The sequence below is a fragment of the Talpa europaea genome, assembly GCF_964194135.1.
Source record: "Talpa europaea genome assembly, chromosome: 2".
In the NCBI taxonomy this organism is placed as follows: Eukaryota; Metazoa; Chordata; class Mammalia; order Eulipotyphla; family Talpidae; genus Talpa; species Talpa europaea.
Window position 1 is genome coordinate 32,194,109 of NC_140068.1, and position 25,441 is coordinate 32,219,549.

Here is a 25,441-nt window from a genome sequence, read left to right on the forward strand (position 1 = left end):
AGAACAATACCCGGAGGAAATATCAAGTCCTTGTTATTTCAACTTTTTCTAAAACAATCTCCTGAGTCTATACACTCAAAATATTTGTAATCCAATACATATATAGTTTTCTCTTAACCAATGTATTGAAATGCTATTTAAACATCAAACCTGGCATAGCCACATTAATTTTTTTGTGTGGATTAATCACTACCATTTTCAATAATTCTTGACTGTGCTTTAATATGCAGAACTCAGAACAGGTACTCATACACTATGAATACAAGAAAGGAATAGTCTATGCCCTCATGGAACTTACAATGTTAATTACATAATTAAAATCATAATAAGTATCCTAGAGGAGATAAATTGGTTGCTATAGAGAGTGTAATCGGAGATCCTAATCAAGTCTGGGTATCAGAGAGTCTTCTCTGAAGAAATTACATTAAATTCAAGTGGCAAAGAAGAGCATTAGTCAGGCAGAAGATTGTGGATTGTTTGGGAGAATTATAGAAATGGGGCACTTGCTATTTGTCAGGAACTTTGATATGTACTTTCATTTATATGTATTTTATTTAAGTAAATTGTGCATGCTACCTCAATTATTTTTAAATATTTATTTATTTATACATATAAGAACTGGGGTACAGGCCAGAGGTGTGAGGCGGGAGAGGATTCACCAGAGACAGAGTAGGGAACAGAACAGGCAGACTGACTGAAGTACACTGCTGAGGGGAGCAGCGGGTAAGTCAGGAGAGGTCTGCTGCGCCATGTAGGTAACTCCCTGGCCAGGAATTAAACTTGTGCTGCAGTGGCTGAGGGGAGCTTCATAGGTTGTGTGTTAACCCCTTGCATCACCAGGGAGGCCCAGCTACCTCAATTTTATAAATAAGGAAGCTGAAATATATAGATCATGTAAATTATTTGGTGTTGCATTGTGGTAAAGAGGCAGAAGCAAAAATCAAAGTCATGTCTGTCCAACCTTAAATTAGACTTTTTTTCATTTTAACACAGATACTACTTGCTCCTTAAAGTAGGGTTCTTGTATTCTTGTATTTGTATTCTTAAAATAAACTTTGCTTTGAATGTAGCACTCATTGCATAACTTTAAAAAATCTATTTCACATATACATATTGTATATTCAGTATGGAAAAATAGTCCCACTTTTTATTATTGGGATGATGTTTTAATTCCTACAAAGGAGTACAGTCTATTTTTTTTCCAGTGATGACCTGTACTTTGGGAAAGACTCCTTGTCATCCACCATTTTCATTTATTTCACAATTAACCAAAACATTGTTCTTGATTCTGTGAAAACTAAAGGTGGCATTGACACATACTATCAGGAAAATCCATATGAATGAATATATATGTGTATCTTTATAAATGATTTGCAAAACACAATTTGCAAATTCTATGTTGTCTCTCCTTCTAAATAATATGCCATACATTTATTTTAATCTGTACTTATATCTTAGGAATATGTGAATCATTTGTTATGGTTTGCTAGAAAAGAATCTCAATAGAATGTTGGGGTTTACTTCTAAAATACCTTTCAAGTAATGATAATTAGCAAATATTTAAATTACTTAATTAAAGATTTCATTTGTACTAAAGCCTGAACTAGTTGAAAATGATAGCGGTAAAAATCTGTCCTGGAAAGTGATATCTGGGGGATTTAAATCCACACTAATTACTAAGTAGCCACCTGTAATTTCCATTATTTTTGTTATTGTTATTAACATGCAATTACAGGTAAGTTCAAGTGAACACTATTTCCTCAATGCAGAATTCTCTACTATTTGCAATATATTTCCACAGTCACTAGAAAACTAAGCATATAAAGTTTCATTGTGACTATTAATTTAAAATACACCTCATTTTTATTTATATTGCATTAACATCCTTGAATGAATAGTTTTATTATATAAGGTATAATATTATTGTATATTGGATAATATTATAGAAGATTTCATAGGTATATTTCTTTACTTTATAAATATAATTTATCATTATCAAAAAAAATCAAAGAAAAAATAATGATATTACCTATAAGATTCCAAGTACTTTCAAAATTCCTACAGTGTTGTGTCTGGACAGGCTCTTTGAGGTCTGCTGCTGAGCTATGCTCATTCAAAGAATACAGTAATTCCTTTTGCCAAAAAGTCTCTTTTAAAATTGGAGTCATATTTTTTGAGTTGTTTCTATTATAAAGCTAACAGGTTGCCTGTGTTTGCCAATCTCTCATAGATTCCTTGCATATACACTTATAACCCATATTGAAGCAATGTTAAAATTCTAACACTAGTATTATTATACAGAAAATATTTGGGGACCTAAGAACTGGGTCTATGATTACCATGAGTAAATTAGGGATTTAAAGAAACATCATTAGGTTATGTCATTACTTACTGAGTTATAGAGAACTCCATAGATGATTCTTCCAAAGGAAAATAGCAGAATCAAGACACATCTTGCATCTTTTGCTATTGGTTACGCTATTGACATTCATAGGCTAGTGGATTCATTCATGTAATTAATTCATGTAACTCATGAAGGCAGAAATCTGCTTATGTGGCGTCCATCGCCCAGAAAACAGACAATCCTGTTAATGACCCCTGTAATTGGCTATATTCCTTCTGGCTTCCACCCCTATTCTATGGCCACTTACTTTTAGCAGCTTAAATGAAGATGCAAGATTCACTCATGGACCTCTGGACTGAAGACCAAACCCAAACAAGGCAACAACAAAGAGATTAATTTCTCTTTTACTGAGAAAATAGTAGTAGTACATTTAGTTTCCTTTGTTATGGAACAGTTTGACAGAGCATCAAAATTATTGACTAAATTTTTGATGCAGTCCTGTATATGTTTAGATCTATTGCCAGAGGATTCTCAACAGAGTTTATCTTCCTTTATATCCTAAAAAAATGGCCATCCACATGATGATCTCTACATTTCTCTTTGTCTTTAACTTGTTTTTCCTTGATCATATTCACTCATCAAACAAAAGCTAAAGTATGGGGTAAGTTGTCTGTGAATGTTGAAACTGAGACCAAATAATCTATAATTCATCATGGACACTCACCCTCACTCAGTTGTCTCTAGGGTCAGGGTGGAGAAATCGTAAACCTAAAACCATCTTCCTATTCTTTTGTGAATATTTTTTTTCCATCACAACTTCCTTGTCCACACTATTGGCAGAGTTCCAGTTTAAGCAAAACCATTAAATATTTTCTAAGTGTTGATAATTGAAATTCATCAGCCTTCCTGTATGCTTTCAGAGTTACACACAAAAATCTATTATATTTGTTTTTTGAACAAGTGTTCTCCAATGCTTTGCTCTTGACAAACAAGATAGATGAGTTGTAAATTGACTTAAAAGCTGAACTAACTTGATGATGTATCTGTCTATCCTTCCTAATATGGAAGTACAGCATTTCCATATAGCACTCTCTGCATTTTTGTAATATTTGATATTCCTCTCACTTCCTAGCATTATTAGAGACTGATCAGCATGTGGACTTCCTAAATTAGGTCAAACTCACTAAAGTCAGAAAGCTTAATGAGAGGAAATGATCTGCTAGAAAGTCCGTGCAGGAGATGACATGGTCCAGGAGCAGATGACATCTTTCATTTACAGATCATTGGTTTTGGTGACTTTAAACTAAGCTATGCATTTAGTTAATTAAACTGTAGGTTCAGGAAGTTATCATTTATAAATCATTTGCATTTTCTAAGAGTTTTCTCCAAATTTAAAGTGATGGGTTTAATGACCTACAAGTTCCCTAAAAAGTATATTTGGAGCCTCTCTGGTGGCACAGGGGGTTGAGCGCAGCGCTGTGAGACTGTCTGTAGCCTCTGCAGTGTGGGTTCAATCCTGGCCGGCCGATGAGGGTCCTACATGGCGTAGCAGATCTCTCCTGTGTCACCCGCTGCTCCCCTCAGCAGTGTATTTCGTCAGTCTGCCTGTTCTGTTCCCTGCTCTGTCTCTGGTGAATCCTCTTACCCTCCCATGCATCTGGCCTGTACCCCAATTCTTGTATAAATAAATAAATAAATAAATAAATAAATAAATAAATAAATAAATCTTAAAAAAAAAAACTATATGTTATTCTGTAATTTTTATTTCTCCACCAAAATCAAAGTAGTCTTCTGGGCCCTCTTAGATTTTTAGTTTTATAGCTAATCTCATGGGAACATATACACTTACCCATTTATGCTAACATGCTGTATCTTGAATTCTAACATTTCATTGCATTACAGTCTCCCACCCCATGGGGACTCTCTCTACCACCACTTCTCACTTCACAATACATTAATTCTTTTGGCCTAGCCAGGAAATGAAAAAACAGTAAATTGCTCCCATCAGCTTGAAGAAAGTTAATGAAGCTTACTGTTTATTCAATGCATGGCTCTTGATTTCATCTTCACATGCTAAAATATAGAAAAAAAAAACCTATTTATATTTAGCACAATAAATGACAACACTAACATTTCTTTGCTATAAAAAACAGTTTTAAAATATTCTACAAATACATGGATATTTAAGGCCATATCTTATAAACCGAGAAAGTCTTCCTTTAAGGGACACAGCCTTTTCAATAGAACCCTTGTATGCATGCTTCAAATTACCCAAAATCACCTGGATTCAATGAATTCTAAGCAATTACTTGAGCATTTTTTTTTTTTAATAAGTGCTACTATCTCATTCTGGGGATGGGGTAAAAAAAGGTTAGATTTCTTTCTTTTTTTTCTTTCTCACTGCATTAAAAGTCATTTTTGTTGGGCCTCCCTGGTGGCGCAGCGGTTAAGTGCTGGGTTGCGAAGCTGCCCGCAGCCTCCCGCCGGTTTCATCCCCAGGAGCTGGCGAGGGTCCCACATGGCACACAGACCTCTCCTGCCGCCCACTGCTCCCCTCAGCAGTGTACTTCATCACTCTGCCTGTTCTGCTCTCTGCTCTGGCTCTGATGAATTCTCTCACTCTCCCGCGCTTCTGACTGTACCCAGTGCTTGTATGAATAAATAATAAATAAATCTTTAAAAAAAGAAAATTTAAAAAATAAGTAAATAAAAGTAATTTTTGTTAGTAAAATGAGTACTAAGATTTAGTGTTGCAGAGAAGACAGAAAAATGGTTTATCTTTAATTTTTAAATGGCTAATAGGAAAGTATAATGTTATTCAAAGCAGTATCCGCCTATGTCTAAGACTCATGATGAGATCAGAATCCTTTTGTATTTGAAGCTGGTAAAATAAATGAAATTTTATAAAACTTACTTTAAGAACTGAATTTTGATGAAATTGGGAGTCCATAGATAAAATTGTCTCTCAAATTTTGTCTTCGCTCAAATCTTGTTTAATGCATCTCTGATGATAGCATATTAACATGGGGTATTCAGGGTTTTCAAATTGATAATTTTTTGAAAGAACATAGTCTGAAAGAAAAAAAAATTGAAGTTAATGCTAGTTGCATCAGTTTTGGGAGACTTGTAGGTGCTGAAGTCATGTTTTTTTTAAATTACAGATATAATTATTTTTACTTATCCAAATCTCATTTTCTTAAATAAACAGAAAGATTATAACTCATTCAATAACTTATTTTAATTAAAATGATCAGAGGTTGGCTTCTTGTATCCTATATTGTTTCTTTGTCTATGTATGATGGATACCATTTTTGAATAAAATACCATATTTTCTCCATCCAAATTCACCTCACTTATAGCTCTCTGACTCCATTATATATGTGTTTTCAAATCTTTTTATCTTTGCCTCAAATTAATGCTAGTGTTTCTTTCCAGAGTCTATTAAGGGGAAAGAAGTAAAGGTTCCAGTTTCCTTAAAGGAAAAAGGTAATATAACAAAATGTGGAACATGTTGATCTGCTTTGCATATTCAGTTTTTTGCAATAACATATTTCCTTTCCAGACTCTCAAAACTATAACATTCATATGCCCTTGTATGTTTTTTGTAACAAAGAATGGCTTATTTCCTATCATAAAATTCTAAATTGTTCTCTGAAACAACAAAGGAGAAAATCACTATGACAGAAATACCAAAAAAAAACTTTTAAAAAGTCATATGCTATTCTGATTCAACCTGTTTGTGGTAAAGGAAGGACATCTACATGTCATAAATATCCCTAGGTATAACTATAGAAATCAAATATTTAAGATAAAAATAAATATTTAAAATTTCTCAATAATAGCTTGCTGTTCTGAGTTCACATACAGAAACATCCTAAAGAAATTTATAGTAAGGAGGAACTTAGAATTAAAATATATTCTCTGATAAATAAATAAAACTGAAATAGTCAAAAAACATTTCAAAGTTATTGCAATTAGTGGAATTTAATTTGTAATAATTAAATTGAAATGAATTGTAGTTTCTCAACATCAAAACTTTGGTCTCCTAAATCAAGAAATATGTACTTGTTAATATATCTCATTACACTGGGCTTAGAGAAAGCAAAATTTGATGTCATACATCAACTTATGTCTTCTGAAACATAAGTAAACATGCTAGTTCCAAATGTAATACATTTCATTTCTCATTAATCTTCCCAATACTTCTATGGGCATGGTATTATTCATGAAAATTATCTAGTATTTCTTGTCAAAATAAATATTATAAATTTTCCATTGTACCCAAAATGGCGAACCATTAAAACCATGAAATATGCCTACTATATTGAATGTTATAAATGGAGCCTGTTTCTACATTCATGCTCAACACGAGATCTTTCTGAACTATTGACCAATGCACAGGGACTTACTGACAAAAATTCTAAATTATTGACAATTTTGTTGGTGAACTTGTAAAGGCATATGTTGGAGTTTGGAGAGATATAGGATAGCAGTAGGTGGGGAAAGCTGAAAAAAGAATCAGAGAAATGAAAAATGCATGGAGGGCTCCCATCACCCTGTGTAGCAATGTCTAAAACCCATATCTTAACTCATATATATTTTTCAATTTTGTAATTAATTTTATTTTTTTAAAGATTTACTTATTTACGCATACAAGAACTGGGGTGTAGACCATAGGGGTGTGTGTGTGTGTGTGTGAGAGAGAGAGAGGATTCACCAGAGACAGAGCAGGGAACAGAACAGGCAGATCTACTGAAATACACTGCTGAGGGGAGCAGCAGGCGAGTCAGGAGAGATCTGCTGCTCCATGTGGTTTATCTCCTTGGCTGACTGGGCATTGAACTGGTACTGCAGAGGCTGCAGACGGATAGCTTTATAGTGCTGTGCTTAACCCCTTGCGCCACCAAGGAAGCCCTATAATTAATTGTAAATTAAATAAAATTGCTATCCAATTAAACAAAAACACAAAATGATTGTTTTAACCCACTTGATTTATTTTAACTATTTAAAACAACATGGGCATTAATCCTATTAAATTATGTTTCACTTTAGAAATTTATTATACGTAAAACTTTATTTTTGTTATTGCCTGTGACACTAGTTTCAGAGATAAAACCGATATATCATTATAATCATTAGCAAAGTAAGTGGAAATCTTGCCTGCTTCCCATCTAGGGAAAAAAGTTAGAGTCTGTTCTCATTTTAACAGAAATGAATTTAAGATATCTTTAAGATTTTATGGTGAAAATTAATTTTACCCATTAAGAAAAAATAGAGAAAAATTTTGTACACCTCTACATTTTGGGGATAGGATTTAAAACACAAAGAAAACAAATCCCAAAAGAAAAAAAAATTAAGTGACATACTAGGAAAAAAGTATTATGGTGTACATAATGAATAAAAGACAAACAGCCAAGTTATATTTTTTAAATCTACTGATTAATGAAAATAACGCAAGGGCACCTTAAATGTCAAATTTATTTTGATAATAGGGAACTATCAAACAATATATTTAAAATCACTGAAAAATGTGGGTGATCTTTATAATTTTCAACCAGAACTGAGTAACATATTTCTAAGATATAGTGCAAGTCAATTTAATAAGAAGAAACAATAACTGGAATGTATCTAAACTACAAGCATCTTTTTTTTCAATGGGATTTTTCAAAAACCCTTTATTATTATTAGGATGTGTATATAGAAAAAAATCAGTTTGAGCTTGGAAAGAAGATTATTATAATCAAAATCCAATATCATGGACTTGATAACACTTTAGAAAGTAGTGATACAATTCAAAATTACTTCACATATTGGAAGCCAGTTTCAATAAAAGTGAATGTATAGAATCCAATCTGGGGGGAAAAAATCATATGACAAAGGTTTAAATAGAAATACTGTGTAAAAAGAAGCATACTTTTTTATTATTATTAAAGAAACCTTCAAAGTGAGTATGAATAAAGAATTTAGTGTTAGAACTTAGAAAGATGAATTTTACTGCTAACAGTGACAATAATTCACATTAGTTTTGCTATTTAGTATCTATTTCAAATCATTTTGCTCATGCTCTTGTATGATGTGCATAGTCCATGTAATATTGTACCCATTTTAAAAGTGTAACTTCACAATCATAAGGTGATGCATGAGCAAAATGATTTTTGTGTTGGTTGTTATAGTAGAAAATGTCTACAGGATGCCTTGCTGGTGGTCGTGGTGTGGTAACATACATCTGAACGGGTGTGAACATATACCTCTGAACAATATCCTGTGTTGTAAACCAATGTTATCTCAATTTAAAGACTTGACTTAATTTTGAAACAAATACATAATGAAGTGTTCCGGAGTAAGTAAATGTTCAAAGCATTTTTTTCTATGCACAGATTAACCCTTCTGCATTTTCAATTTTCTGAGTTTTTTCGCAAATATTTCAATGTCTACTGCTATGTTTTGTTCACTAAGGCCAAAATGATGGTTCTTATTTAAGAATGCCATGATTGATTCCAAACACTCCTTTTTTTTGTTTTTAAACTTTTTTTTTTAAGATTTATTTATTTATACAAGCACTGGGTACAGTCAGAAGTGCAGGAGGGTGAGAGAATTCACCAGAGCCAGAGAGGGGAGCAGAACAGGCAGACTGACGAAATACACTGCTGAGGGGAGCAGCGGGCGGCAGGAGAGGTCTACGCGCCATGTGGGACCCTCCTCCGGTGGTCGGGGAGCAGCCGGGGATCGAACCGGCGCTGCAGAGGCTGCGGGCAGCTTCGCAACCCAGCGCTCAACCGCTGCGCCACCAGGGAGGCCCCAAACACTCCTTTTTACACTTCACTTTTTTTTTTTTTTTTTTTTTTTTAATAATGAAGACACTTAGAAGGAACATTGAAGCTTTCCTTACAGAAACTTTGAAGTTACAAAGAACAGCCACCAGGAAATACGAGCTCCTATCTGAATCTATTTTGTAAATACAGCATATAACATTTGTGTTAAATCTAGATTAGTCTTCATAAGGGCTACTGTTTCAAATACGTAGCAAGATGACAACTGTGGTTAAGGTTTCCCACTTCCCATTAATCTTTCTGTAAAGATTCTGATTTTGTGTCCAGCTAAGATTTATTGCATATTTTCAATCTAAACAAAACAAAATAAATAACATGCACAATGCTGGTTTTTATCAGGTAAAGTCAGAAAGTTTTAGGTTGCCTATCCATCTCTTTCTTTCACTTCAACTGACATTTAACAACTTCATTTAACATAACATTATAAAAAAGTTGAGAATACCATTTTTTATTTTTATACTTATTTTAAATTAGGAGTTCATAATTTTCAATTTTGTATTTCAAAGGAAGATACAGTTTTCCATAATTTCTACCTTATAGAATTTGAAGGGTAATATCCTGTGATATTAAAAGATAAGTATTGTTCATTTAATTTGATGTAAAAACTGTAATTTTTCTAGTAATTAAAATAGTTTAAATATTAAATTATAAACATAAGTAAATTTTTAGTGTTTGTACATCAAATTAAATTGGGATATGGGGAAGGAGGGTAGATAAGTCAGGGAAAAGGGGACAATGTTATAGTAAAGGATGGATTTAGACTTTTAGTGGTAAATTTAATGCAGCATATACACCTGCTTGTTCTCAAAGATGGACTCCTGAAACTTCTATAATGTAATGCAATGTTGTTCTCCAAAAATAAATAAATAAATTATTGACTAAAAAATGAACTAATCTCATACTTTTTCTACATAGTAAATAATTATTTTCTTGAAGAAAGTTATAATTCATATTAGACAAAGTAAAATATGCAGATTACATACAATAAATAAGGTTACAGTTACAGCATTTAGAAAGCTTAATGATAAGGAAATATGTATTTATTGTTTTTATTAATGAAAGTAAGATTTCTTCAACAAATAGTGGAGAGCAAAAAGTTAATAAAGACCTTTGCAGTAGATCTGTAAATAAATTTATTCTGCCACAACTTTTATTGAATCATAGATATCATTATAGAAACAAGAAAATTTTGATGAATTTTCCAAGTCAGCATCTGTGATATTTAATTTTTAATAATTTGATAAGTAAAATAACTTTGTTTTATAACATTATATACATTGCAAGAGCACAGCCTTACATCAATATTGTATATGTTACATTATACTCACCATCAAAAGTCCAGTTTCCAACTATCACCATACAATTGACAACTTTAACCCAATCTATCCTCTCCACTTCATTCTTTCCTTCTGGTAACTACTGTTTTGTTTTTATATTCCAAGAGATGTATTTTGTTTGTTCATTTGTTTTGTTTCTTTACCACATATTTGTGAAATCATAAAGTATTTTTTCTCTCTCTCTGTCTTAACTTATTTTACTTAAATAATACCCTTTCAGCCGATCATGTTATTGCAACTAGCAGGATTTCATTTTTTTAAGAATGATATTTTAAGAAACTTGAAACTCATATGAAATTAAAATTTCATTGGAACATAGACATATACATTAAGTATTGTCTCTAGGGGTTTTTGTGCCACAATGGTAGAGCTGAGTCATTGCAACTAAAACATTTACTGTCACTTTATAAGGAAAAGTTTTTCAACACTATTCTAAGTCACAGTAAGGATTTTGGTACTTAATCTAAAGGCAATGAACATCCACAAAAACATCTTTACATGTTTGCATATAGAGAGAACAGGTTACTTTTTACTGGCTACAATGGCAATGGGGAAGAGAAGTGTAGAATGAGGTGTTAGGAACCAGTAGGATACCACTAATTATTTTTAGGCAAGTGATACAGTAAAATGACCAAGTATGGTTGCAGATGTAATGAACTAGTCATATATGAAAATGTGATGTTTAATAAATTATCTGCCTTATATAACTGTTTGGTGACACTACTGAAATTAGACACTAGAAAAAAGGCTGGAATATGAGACCAGTAAACCATATGCTGAATGTGGGGTATTTCTAGGGCATCTAAGTAGACATGTAGAGTTGACAGTTGATAATCAAAGGGTGAAATTCAGGGGAGTTTTAGGTGAGATACCCTTGAGTGTTATGTTGGCCAGTGTATGCAATTGTAGGTATGAGCATCGTAGATGAGGTTCTTAATGGAGTCAAGGGTGAGGAGAGTAAAGTCTATTTTTATTAGAAAGAATCAAAGATGGTCTTAAAAATGTTTACTTGCCCTCCTTAGCTGTCTTATGCACGTTTTAATATGGTTTTCTCACTGAGGAATTTTTTAAATAAAAAGTCATAATAACCTTTTCATTTCTTCTTTTCACTTAATATTTTAAATATTATTTTCCATATAAAACCATATATTATTTTTACGCATTTGAACCAAATAGAAGATGATCCATTTTAAAACCTGTGACCATTTAAAAACAATTGATCATTCTCACTTCAAGTTAAAGAAAATCAGTACTGATGCCCAGGGAAACAAGCAGGAGTCTACTTAAAAAATAATTCTGCTTGGGGGCCTCCAAGCCTAGTGGCACAGGGGTAAAGTAAGTGCTATCAAGCTACCTCCAGCCCCTGCAGCTTGAGTTTGATCCCTGGCCAGGGAGCTAACCCACATGGCACAGCAGACCTTTCCTGTCTCACCCCCTACTCCCCTCAGCCGTGTATTTTAGTAAATCTGCCTGTTCTGCTCCCTACTCTGTCTCTGATGAATCCTCTCACCCACAACCCCACACCTCTGGCCTACACCCCAGTTCTTGTATGCACAAATAAATAAAATAAATCTTAAAATAAGGTGACTTTTTCCTTGACAAGGAAAAAGCAAGTAATATCTGCTTACTTTTTGCATAATTTCCAAACCCATTGGAATGTTTAAAGTCAGCAGGCTTATTACCCAAAATATATCCAGCCAGCTCTCCTGCCATCTCTAAATAATATCAAAGGGCTTTGTTCTGACTATTCTTTGTGTGACCTAAAATATGTGCAGCAGCATCCAATTATTTCTTACTTATTTCAATATCTGATGTACATGCATGGAAGCTTCAAAGAAGGAAAGAATAATGAGGCAAATATAGGGAGGCATAAAAAAAGAGTAGATAAAGGTAGAATGTTGCTATTAAAACATGATACTTTGCATCTAGAATATACAAAAGATAGAGGATCATGCAAATGAAATAATGACAGAATGAGGCAGGAAAAATATATGCATTTATTCTATGCTGCAAAGAGAGGATGCCCTCTGGCGCACTTTGCGTTTTTCGTGTCCACTCAGCAAACTTTCTTTGTGAGCATCAAACGCCTATGGGAATCTTGCCAAGGAAGGATTTCAGAATCAGGACTTAGGCATAAACATTGAATCATGCATTAAGCACTTGCATACCAACTAGAACCATTTTAGATTAATACCTATAGAAACTTACATAGTTATTTTTTCTTATTGAACAATTGTTAACGAGAGAGAATTAGAATGGAGAATATGAAGGTGTTTTGGCAAAAACATTGTGCTGAGTAGTTTGAGACTCTGGCTTCAGCTTTGAATAACTAATTTTACACTAGTTAATTCACTTCACTTAGCTATTCAGGATAGTTGTAAGTAACTGAAACAAAATAAATTTTTAACAATCTGAAGATAATCTATGGTAATATTGAATGGTAGGTGGAGTTTCCCCCCCTCCGGAAGGTTTTCATTAATGGGATCAAAACTTATATTTTGGGGGCCTCCCCTCGTGGCGCAGCGGTTGAATGCTGGATTGCAAAGCTGCCCTCAGCCTCTGCAGCGCAGGTTCGATCCCCGGCCGCTGGCGAGGGTTCCACATGGCGCGCAGGCCTCTCCTGCCACGCCCACTGCTCCCCTCAGCAGTGTACTTTGGTCCTTATGCCTGTTTTACTCCCCGCTCTGGCTCTGGTGAATTCTCTCACCCTCCCGCGCTTGTGACTGTACCCAGTGCTTGTATAAATTAAATAAATAAATCTTTAAAAAAAAGTTATATTTTGGGGCCTCCCTGGTGGCTCAAGGGGATAAGACGCAACCTACGAAGCTATCCACAGCTACTGCAGCACGAGTTCGATCCCCGGCCAGGAAGCTACCCACATGGCATAGCAGACCTCTCCTGACTCACCTGCTGCTTCCCTCAGCAGTGTATTTCAGTCAATCTGCCTGTTCTGTTCCCCACTCTGTCTCTGGTGAATCCTCTCACCCCCGCCACCTCTGGCCTGTACCCCAGTTCTTGTGTTCACAAATAAATAAATCTTTTTTTAAAAAAAGCTTATATTTTGGTCTAAACCACCTAACAGGAAACTTTTTGAATTTGATTTGTTTCCTTGGCATTTTAAAAACACATTCTAAACTGGTTTCTATGGATAATTGTTTAGTTACTTTCAATATTCTGGGGATATTTTGGACTGTGACGTTTTAAAGATGAACAAGATAAGATTCCTAGCCTTAAAGATCTTTTTGTACAAAATATAGCAGCTGTAGTTATAGTAGTATGCTTAGGAGTGCTTGTGGCATTGGAATTGGGGGGTAAATCAGTGTTCAATAACTAGCTTTAAAGTTACTTGGGATTATGTACTTAAAAAAATTAGTAAGCTTCAGTTTTGTTATTTGTGAAGTGGGTGGAAAATAGCATTCACCTCATGGGGGTGGGGTATGAGGATTACTTAGAAAATTTGTTCACTTGTGCAATACATATTCACTGAGCCCTATCTGTACAAAGCATTGCTCTAGGTACTATCAAACAACAGAGAAAATAAAAATTCATCCCAGGACTCATGAAGATTGTATTCTACTGGGGTTAGAGAGCTAATATACTTATGAATATTTAATATTATATAAATAAAATATAGATAATGCATATAATATACTTACTGAGTATCATAGCAAATGAAAAATATCATTGATTGCAAAAGCAGAATCATTATTGTTATATTTTATTATACATACAAAGTTTCTATGTGCTGAAGAAGCAAATATTGTAACAAAGTAAAGTGGATACACAAAATCAATGGCATTTAGTTTCTACCTTGCAATGTATTTAAAAAACAAATTCTTAAAAGAATACAGATTCTTGGTGGGTTTTTTTTTTAAGATTTATTTATTTATGCATACAAGAGCTGGGGTACAGGCCAGAGGTGTGGGGGTGAGAAGATTCACCAGAGACAAAGTGGGGGGCAAAACAGACAGATTGACCAAAGTACACTGCTGAGGGGAGCAGCGGGCAAGTCAGGAGAGGTCTACTGTGCCATGTGGGTTGCTCCCTGGGTAGCTGGGGATCAAACTCATGCTGCAGAGGTTGTGGATAGCTTCATAGGTTGCATCTTAACCCCTTGTACCACCAGGGAGGCCCCAGATTTTTGGTTTTATAGATTTCTTTATTTTCATTTTATGAAGAAATGCCAGAGACTCCTAAACAGTTGATTTCCACTGCTACTCTTTTTGAACTTAAACATATAAATCCTGAAGTTCTGATCATTTTGCTTTTGATGAAAATATAGTGTTAATGACATTGAAAAACCATTAATGAAGCTCCCCTCCCAGGTCTTTTAGCAATTCACATTTCCTAAATGAAATCAATAACCTGGAGAAGTCAGTGCTACAAATGAAAGGGCAGGTTGTCTGCCCCAGCAACTCAGCTAGGGGAGTTCTTGATTTTTAAATTCTGCAGTGCTTATGATTTCAGTGACAAATGTTTATAGAAACCAGATAGTTTTTCATTATAAATAATTATTAGTGACAAAAAGACATTCCTGCAGTAAAGATGGGGTGAAAATAAAAGTTCCCATTTCCTCTCTTGGCCTCCAAGTCCTAATCTCCAGTCTCCAGTTTTAAACACTATCCTTAGATTCCTGAGGTTTCTCAAAGAAACCATTTCACTAAATTAAAAAATCTATATAGTTGTCATTTTGAAAGTGACCATGAAGAGGCATCTTTATATGATTCAAAAATTAAATATGTAACTGTCATGTAAATGTCATCTACAAATTGAGTTTGCTGTGTTCTTAAGAAACTAATTAAAGAGATGCTCATGTCAGAAATCTCTTAATAATTCCTCACATATTGGGCCTCCCCTGGTGGTGCAGGCGGTTGAGCACAGCCCTGTGAGACTGTCTGCAGCCTCTGCAACATCAGTTCAATCGCAGCTGGCCGGCGAGGGTCCCACATGGCGAGCAGACCTCTCCTGTCTCACCTGCTGCTCCCTTCAGCAGTGTATTTCATCAGTCTGCATGTTCTGTTCCCCGCTTTGTCTTTGGTGAATCCTCTAACCCTCCAGTACATCTGGCCTGTACTCTGGTTCTTGTATAAAATAAATTAATTAATTTAAAAAATACCTCACATATCAATTCCTCCATTGCTTATTGAAGGGTAAGGTCCCAGTTCTGTAGGAGATAAAACGATGATTACCTAGAAATATCTTACAATTTAAGTTTATGAGCATAATTTAAAAACAGCTAAGCATTTTACATACATCACTTATAATTCTTATATCAATTTTACATTGTTTTTTTCATTTTAGCAGAGGTAAAATTGAGAATTAAAGTTTTAAATAATGCAAATGGGAGCTTGCTATTAAAGTCTGATTACATGATCCAGAAGTCTCCTTTTCATACTTCATAAGAACTCATTACTTGTGAGGTTACTTGTAAATGTTTGCTTACTATTAAAAGTCAATAGTCTGTCGTGCTGAGAAAGTCTGCAGCCTCATGCATGTTGAATAATGTTTGTTCATAAAAGTGCTTATACAATTCTATGTATAAAATCGTGGTTCGGGCCTCCCCTGGTGGCCCAGCAGTTGAGCGCTGGGCTGCGAAGCTGCCCTCAGCCTCTGCAGTGCCTGTCGATCCCCGGCCTCCAGCAAGGGTCCCACATGGCACGCAGACTTCTCCTGCCGCACCCACTGCTCCCCTCAGCAGTGTATCTCGTCAGTCTGCCTGTTCTGTTCCCCGCTCTGGCTCTGGTGAATTCTCTCACCCTCCTGCGCACTGACTGTACCCAGTGCTTGTATAAATAAATAAATAAATCTTAAAAAAAAATCATTGATTCGCATTGTTTTGTTGTCATACCTGATAAAAATATTCTCCATAACTTTTAGTTTTTAAACATCAAGGCTGATACTGTGCCATGTCAAGATTGCAGTGACAGTGTGATTGACAGTGGAGAGAGCCATGTGTAGAGGGAGAAGCAAGAGTCCTGCTAACAGTCATTTCCACTGGATAAGCAAAGAGGCCATGATCCCCATTGTAGGGCACTGAATTTGTATCTCTCTCACTAGAAGCCAGAGATAAATCAATTTCTTCTAGATATATAGATCCACAAAAAAGGAGCATTTGGTAATTCTACATTCACCCTTTTTGTTCACTCAATGCATCAAAAATACTTACTGAGCATATTCCATGTGTCAGATATTTGACCAAAGAATGATAGAGTGATAAACAAAACCTTGTCTTTGTAGCACTTAAAAGGGATATAGATAATACAACTAAAACTAAATAAAAATTAAAAATTATATAACAAAAATTATATAGAATTAAAACTCATAGAAAACATAAAAATTGCATATACCCTACCATCTAAGTAAATGTGTTAACTGAAATGAGAGGGTATATGCCAGAGAGAATCAAAGTACACTAAACCACTAATACCACTTTTTACATCATGTGCATTCATGTACTATTGGAAGTAGGGTGTGAGTTCTATGTAATTCTCTACTTATACAAAATTCTGCAGTTAAACAAATGTTTCTTTTTTTCCATTATAATTCCAGAAAATGAGACTCAAGTAAAACTGGCTGAGCACTATCCCTAACACAGTCTGTACTAAATAAATATGACAATTATAAGGTCAGCTTTTCTGCTGTTTGAAGGGAAGTACTATAATCTATAATGTACTAGAACCCTCCCCTTAATTAAAAAAAAAAAGCCAAGAGAAAAAAGCTATTAGTCTTAGGACAAGGTGTTTAAATAGAAGAACTGGGAAAGTTAGAAATAGTGATACTGATAGTCAACTGATACTGATAGTCAACTATCACATTGGTTAGGATGGAACCATGAATATTGCTTAATTAGCTTATTTTAAAAATGTGTTCTGTACTGATGTTAAATTAGAATGCAGAATTTTGAGACAACAGCTATTGTCCTAAGACAAAAATTATATTCTATTAATCATTATTATACACAACTTAAGTAAATTGTATTTTACAAAATTAATAATAATAAATACAAACAAAAACAATTATACCAATTTGAAATTATTAAATTAACCACCAGGTGGAGCTCCATGAATTGAGTGTTTGTAGTCAAAAATAGAAAATTGCTTAAATTGGCCAAATTAGGAAAAATTACAACACTTTGTCTTCAGCAGGGTTTTATTAATTTTCTTACTAATACTTAGAGAACTTATGAATCACAAGACAATGGCTCTTATTGAAGACAAGATACCAAGTTACTTGATTAATATGAAATAGTTTAGCAAACTGAATTTTAAAATCAAACTCCTTTTGCTTAAATTATAATATAGTAAGAATACATGTTCCATTATGTATTAATAAAAGTATCTATAATTCAAATTGAGAAAGAGGAGAATAATCTGTAAATCTGCCTATTAACCTATCAATACTGAATTTTTTTCTAAATGATTTTTTTCCCTCCTGTTTCTCTCTGTGTCTAACTCCAGAACCTGAGACTAAAAAAGACGAAAAGACTTCCAAAGCAGGTAAGGATGTTATAAGGTTTACAAAGTTGTGAACAAGACTGGTTTTACAATCAGGGCTCGAGAAGCCAAAAATTGAAAATTTATGGTGGATCAACACCGTATGTTAAAATATATGAAATAAGCAGTAAACATAAATGTCTGTTAAAGTTGAAATAGAGTTTGTGTTTCCTGATAAGAGATTTGGGATAAGCTCATCAAAGAATTGGAATGTTAGTATATGCTGTGCCTTATTCATCTACTAGACAGTTGAACACTGTTAATAACATGCTAAAGGAACAATATTGGAGGCTCCAGCAGATCATGACAAATAAGATGATATATTGAATCTTTATATCAAAAATTATAACTAAGTTTTCAGTTTATCTGCAGAAAAGGAAAATCTACATACAAAATTGCTTTATAGCTCTTAGCACTTTTACTGATGTCAGTGAAAATTTATTGATTGCATAAAAGATGCTTATGTCACCTGTTTCTATAAATATAACATGGTACTTTATGCTTTATTTTACTGTTTGTATACAATGGAATGAGCAGTATTGTATATAATATGTAATAAATTTCCTACTATTAGCTTAGTATTAAATAACTATGTCTATCTTTGTGTTATATTTATTTTTAATTTCCTAAAAGGAAGAACAAATCAGCGTTAATGATATATTTTGTTATAAATATATTCAATCAGTAACTTATTTTGAGCGCAGCACTGTGAAGCTGTCCGCAGCCCCCGCAGTGTGGGTTTGATCCCGGCCAACAGCAGAAATACCCACATGGCGTGGCAGACCTCTCCTGTCTCGCCCGATGCTCTTCTCAGCAGTGTATTTCAGTCATTCTGCCTGTTCTGCACCCCATTCTGTTTCTGGTGAATCCTCTCACCCTCCTGCACATCTGGCCTGTACCCCAGTTCTTATATGGATAAATACATAAATCTTTAAACAAAAAATTTAATTTTATTTATGCATACAAGAACTAAAGTATTGGCCAGAAGTGCAGGGAGTGAGAGGATACATCAGAGACAGATTGGGTAACAGAACAGGAAGATCTACATTGAAATACACTGCTAAGGGGAGCAGCAGTGTGACAGAGAGGTCTGCTGAGCCATGTGGCTTAGCTCCCTGGCCAGGGATCAAACTCATGCTGTAGTGGCTGACGATAACTTCATAGCACTGAGATTTAACCCCTGTGCCACCAGAAGACCCTAATCAGCAACTTACTGAAACATATATTATGGTAATTTCACAACCATGTGTCCAGAATCATGCTTAGTGGTACAAAATTTACCAATGAGTGATATTGTTTCTATCTTAAGTGAATATAATCAAAGACAACAACTTGAACTACTGAAAAATGCTGCAATAATATTAGCAAAGACTGTCCTCAGAGTCCAGAAAGGACTCTGTAGGATTTCAGGAATAGGAGAGCAGTCCAGGCAGAGGAAGGATTCAAAAGTATGGTGGAAGCTGTGTTATCATCACACTAGAAAGACAGGAATTTGACCCTTTGTCACTTGCTAGAATTTTGACTTTACTTAAATCACTTTATATTTCTGAACATCAGTTTTGTTTTCTGTTGAATGAAGATCATCAGACCAGCAGGGTTGTTTTAAGAAACAGAGATGGTGCCTATCGTTTGGCTCAGATTTAGTAAATGAGAGCCATATTTAGAAGTTAACCCAGAGGTAGGGATGAGCACATGTTAGCAGGCAACAGGAGAGAATCAAGGACAAGCTGAGTTTCCAGAGGCCCATGAATAACAGAAGATGGCAAGGCAGAGCTGTGTTATGTGGCCAAGTAAGAGTGATTCTGAAAATCCAGGAAAGGGGGCTTATGAGGTCAAAGTGAAAAATTTGGATTATCCTCTGTTAATAATAAGAAGTGATAGTAAATGTTTTTATTAATGTGTGGATGAAATCTTAAAGAAAGAATTTTGAGTCAGAGATTGACTTATGAGGTCAAAGTGAAAAATTTGGATTATCCTCTGTAAATAATAAGAAGTGATAGTAAAAGTTTTTATTAATATGTGGATGAAATCTTAAAGAAAGAATTTTGAGCCAGAGATTGATACTTATTATAATGTAAGTATCAGAAAATAAAAGTGAGAGAAATTGGTACAGAGGAAACAATGATGAAGCTGTTTTTGTTTTTATTTTCAAGATGTTTTATTGAGATGAGTAATATTCATTGTGGCATTATTAGGAATTAAGTTTTTAAAAACCATAAGACCAAGTAATTCATTGAAAAATACTGATATAGGGTCTTCCTGATGGTGCAAAGGATTAGACCCAATCTATGAAGCAGTCCATAGCCTCTGCAGCACAAGTTCGATCCCCAGCCAGGGAGTTGCCCACATGGTGCAGCAGACCTCTCCTGACTCGCCCACAGCTCCCCTCAGCAGTGTATTTCAGTCAATCCGCCTGTTCTGTTCCCCTCTCTGTTTCTGGTGAATCCTCTCACCCCCCATTCCTCTGGCCTGTACCCCAGTTCTTGTAAGCACAATCTTTTTTTAAAAAGAAAAATACTGGGCCTCCCCTGTGGCGCAGCGGTTGAGCGCTGGGTTGCGAAGCTGCCCGCGGCCTCTGCAGCGCCGGTTCGATCCCCGGCTGCTCCCCGCCCACCGGAGGAGGGTCCCACATGGCACGCAGACCTCTCCTGCCGCCCGCTGCTCCCCTCAGCAGTGTACTTCGGTCCTTCTGCCTGCTCTGCTCCCCGCTCTAGCTCTGGTGAATTCTCCCACCCTCCCGTGCTTCTGACTGTACCCAATGCATGTATAAACAAAACAAACAAACAAATAAATAAATAAAAGCATGCCTCTATTAAAAAAATAAATAAATAAAAAGAAAAATACTGCTATCTTGTTATGTAATATTTCATTTATATGAATGCATATGCTTTCAAAACAGCCAGACTTTCTGTACTATGCTGTTACTGCTTTTGTTATTGTCAAGTGCTTCAGAGGAAAAGAATATTAAGTGTATTTACCTCCAATTCCCTAGCATGAGAGGATGCAAAGGCAATTAGATGGAGAACTTGCGAAGGGAATGCTGGGGAGTGGATGCAGGAAGACATTCAGATTGGAAATATTCACTTTGAGTCCTCAGAAACGGCTTTCTCTCCAGGCATCTAAAGGGTTAGTGCAGCAGCCAAAGGAGAAATTTTTAAGAAAAACGAACATGGACCGGAGAGAGAAGAGAATGGGCAATGTGCTAGATTTCATGGGAAATCAGGAAAAACATTACATAATTCGCAAAGTGGGTTAGAGGTGGGACAACAGTCTTGGGGTTTCAGAGAGGTAAAGGGACACTCATATTTGACCAAAACCTGTATTTTTATGAACTTTAAGGAAGTTTTTTCAATAGAGTTAGGGATGGAGAAGCCAGTTTATGGGAATTAATAAGAGGATTTAAAAATAATAAGTGAAGGCAGTTGAAAACTGCTTTTTTCAGTTTTATGTTAAAGGGAAGCAATATTATCTTTCAGCAGTGGAATCAATGAAACATGGTTTTTGTTTTTTGGGGGTTTTTTGGTGTTTGTGATAGGCTAGAGTATTCCAAGGAGAAAAGGAGCAAGAAATCCAGAGGATATTACTTTGGAGAGAACTGGCCCAGATCTGAGAAGTGTTGGAATACACACTTCAGGTGTAGGAAATTAGCTTAATTATAAAGAGGGAAAAATTTCCCCTGAGCTTTGAGGGAATAATGAAAGTATAGATTAAATTAAAGTCAAGTGTGCACACAGACACTCCTGCTCTATCATCTTCTCGGAAGGTGATCTCAAAGGTTGTCACCTCCAGGGGATGGTTTTCTTGCTTCATATTATGCTGATACCTAGACCATATCTGATAACCTCTTATTTCTCAAAAAAAAATCACTCTTACAAAAAAATAAACTATTTAAGCAACACTGTTAAAAATAAAGAAATACAAGATGACTATGTTTTTAAATACTAGTGCAATAATATTTATTTTTGACATAGCATATCATTAGCTACTAAATTTCTTTTTCCCCACCCCCTATGAAAATGATGGCAAACAGGCCATGCATTTCATTAGCTAATTGAAGAAGAGTTAGGTGTTATTTTCTGGAAGCAACCTTATATTATTATAAATGATAATATAATTTTAAAGGCTTGTATAAATTAGAAGCAATAATTTATTTTTCTTATCAAGAAAATTAAAATTTATAAATGGTTCAGAGTCCACTATCTGAATTTTGAACTGCCTCATCAACATCTTTACATGGTTACTTTGCCTCACTTGCTTTGCTTGAAAGTGAACTCAATATCTCCTCCATTGCCTTTTTCTTTTGCTTCTGATATTTAGAAATAATTCCTGACTTAACAGTCAGTTGCAGTAACTTAAATTTTGAGTCACTTACAACTTCTCTTTCAGACACCAACATCCAAGTAACTAAATCTATTATCTTCTGTTTGTTCTCCAGAACCCTAGTTCTTATTCTCATCATCTCTTGTCCAAACAAATATACAAACCCATGAACTAGTCATCTTGTTTCTATCTCCTCGTCAAATATCCACCAGAAGCCTATGCTAATATTCTTTGTTGTAGGTACATTTCGAGGTTCATTGTCACTATATAATACTACACCCTACTTATTTCTTTATGTGGTTTCCACTTGTATTATCTACCATGGCCTCCCCACTGCCACACACATAGACATTTAAAAAACACAACCAGTTCCATGGATTTTTGTCTATTTAGAACTTTTGAATACTTTCTTTGACTTTGGGTTGATATTGAAAGCACTTGCTTTTTCATCTACCCTTTGTTCAATAGCTCTGAACACACACCAGCTATTCTCTAACCCTTGATCTGTTTGCACGAGCATTCCTCTAGCATGTCATGTGGTACCCATTCTTGTTGCATGGGTTTCTCTAACTTTATATCTAAGCTCCTATATTATTCCTGTTATAAGTAGCATAGTGTTTTTCACATGGGAGATTTAGAGAGGAGGATGTAAGGATCCTTCTTGTATCAATTATGTCTCAAGCAGCTTTAATTCAAAATAATCAGCATATCACTTTAGCATATTTTGGTGTAGTCTGCAGTCATCCTCAATGTAAGCTTTTAAGAATATAAAGACAAATAACTCAAACTCTCAAGAAATATGTTGTATAAAGTCAGAAATTATTAAATAAATTGTGAAATGGCAGATAGGCACAGAGAAGGTTCTCTATGGATCCGGGCAGATGGGTAAAGGCGAGTCCTGGAGCCCTACGTGGCTTTTTCAGGTTTTTAATGATCTTTTTACACCATTTGTAGTGAGGTAACCAGGTGTAGGGCAGGCAGGGTTGGTCAGGGGGCCAGGAGGCTGGCAGGCCTCTTAGCCCCCAGTGAATCTTTACTCTTTAGGCTCTCTCTGATGTTCTCATGGGCTCTCTGGCACTCTCTACACACCTCTGCACTCCTCTGCTGCCCTGTTCTCTACTGCCTACTCCATCCTCTGTGAGACTGCCCTTATATACTCACTCTCTCAGCTCAGGTGTACCCACTTATGCAGGTGCACACCATATTCCAGGTGTCCACCATCAGGCATGCATGTAAGATCACAAGTGACAAATCACAGATGTTAATGGCGGGAGAGCAGAAAAACCCTGTTAACTTCCCTTTGCCATACAACAAAACAAAAAATACACAATTCAAATGAAACAAAAATGAAAAGTTGTCTGGAGTGTGATTTTTAAACATAGAGGAAAGTCTGTTTCTCCAGCCTATCAGTTCAGAGGAAAATTCCACAGGAGAAGATACTGGAGTTGTCTCCGAGTTTGGGTAAATATTAGTCAGCCAAGTGAAGAAAGTCTGGGAAGAGGACTCAGGCAGAAGTTATCACTAGTCACACTGATTTTAAAAAATGTGGGCAGAAGGAGTAGATGAATGTTAAGAATAACAGCAATAGAAACCTATGGGTTCTTTACTGAGGATAAAGTCCTTTTTCCTAAAGAACACTGTGAGCAGTTAAAAGTCCTTAAGTAAAATGAGGTACAGCTTCAGTTAAAATTTCAAATCTCTCATTCTAGCTAATCACATGGATTGAAGATAAACATGAGTGCCAGTAATTTCAGGAAATCAGTTTTCTAGGGTCTTGAGACTATTACATTGATATCTCTAGAGATAGTAGAAGATTTTATATGGCATTTAGTAGAAAAGAAAAAAGAAATTGCAGAAGTATTCAGGAGGTAAAATTGCCCTAATTTGGGGATGGTAGTTGAGAAAAATCTAAGCTAACACCCAGGTTTCTACTTTGGAATACTGTATAGGCAATAATAGCATATCCTAAGGATTGGAATTTCTAAAAGAAATAGCAGATTTAGAAAAATGAAAGCTGTAGATATTATGTAATTGTTTGACATTTACTCTATAAATTGTTGTTAAACAGTTATATGCTAGACAATATGGTAGGTACAAACCTACATTAGTGGTTACAGTCAAGATTCTCTCCTCCTAAATCTTATAAGCTAATTGGTGTAGATATGGGAGAGGGACATGATGAATTAGCAGTACCTGTGGTATACGAATTTAGTAAGTTTATCAGGCACCTAGGGAGTAACTTGACTGCCTGTAGATTTGGAAGCTCCTAGCAAAGATGTGTTGGCTAGACAATGAGAATAATTTGCAAATATCAAGAGGAGTATGCTGAGGAAGAATGATCAAGGACTAAGGGAGCAAATCAAGAAAAATTCCATTAAGTGGAGAGAGTGGACAGACATAAAGGAATTTTTAAAATATAAAGAATTCTTTTAGAGGATAGATTTTCTTAGAAATCTGGAAGGAAGGAATTTCAAGGATGAGGAAGCTGTCAAAGTGTCAGATCGACCAGAAAAGTTTGCAGTTAGCTAACGACTGAAAAATATTCATTGAAATGAATGATATGGAGACATTGTTGATTTTATGAACGGATTCAGTGAAGCTAAATGGTAGGAAAACCAAACTACTATAAATTGAGGATTTTTGTTGGAAGTCAGTAGGTCCAGAAAGTATATATTGTATACATTGTAGGCTATTTTTTTCAAAATCTTGAGTGAAAAGGGAAAATAGAATATATTAAGTTAGAAAACAGCATGACAGAATAGAAATAGAAGGGAATTGTATTATCAGAGAAACTCTAGTTTAAACAAATTCTCCCAAACAGATACAACAATCTATATAACTTTACAAAGATATAGTATCTACAAACACCCATAAAATATTGAAAATGCTAATAACTAAGGCATGTACTAATTCCATTTAAAGACCCGTGAGATAAGGGATTTATAACACTTAAAATATTTGCTTTTATTTAATTACAACAAAGATCAAGCCATATCTTTTCCAATACATAGCTCCTTATTTTTACTTAAATTTACCTTGTATAATATTTCTCCAATGCTTCATATGATACCAGTTCTAAGCTTAGAACTTTAAGCACTTTCTTCCTTTAAAAATTAC

The 25,441-nt window shown here is 35.0% G+C and overlaps 1 protein-coding gene across 1 annotated transcript in view; it reads left to right on the forward strand.

The window, feature by feature from the left end:
- The window catches only part of TRDN (triadin), a gene marked incomplete at both ends in the record, with an annotated part of 274,757 nt that overhangs the window by 201,689 nt on the left and 47,627 nt on the right, over positions 1 to 25,441 (forward strand). Inside the window, 2 exons of the mRNA XM_084258151.1 lie at positions 5,780 to 5,830; positions 17,969 to 18,007. Coding sequence (XP_084114277.1) covers positions 5,780 to 5,830; positions 17,969 to 18,007 — 90 coding nt within the window. The remainder of the gene's footprint in view (positions 1 to 5,779; positions 5,831 to 17,968; positions 18,008 to 25,441) is intronic.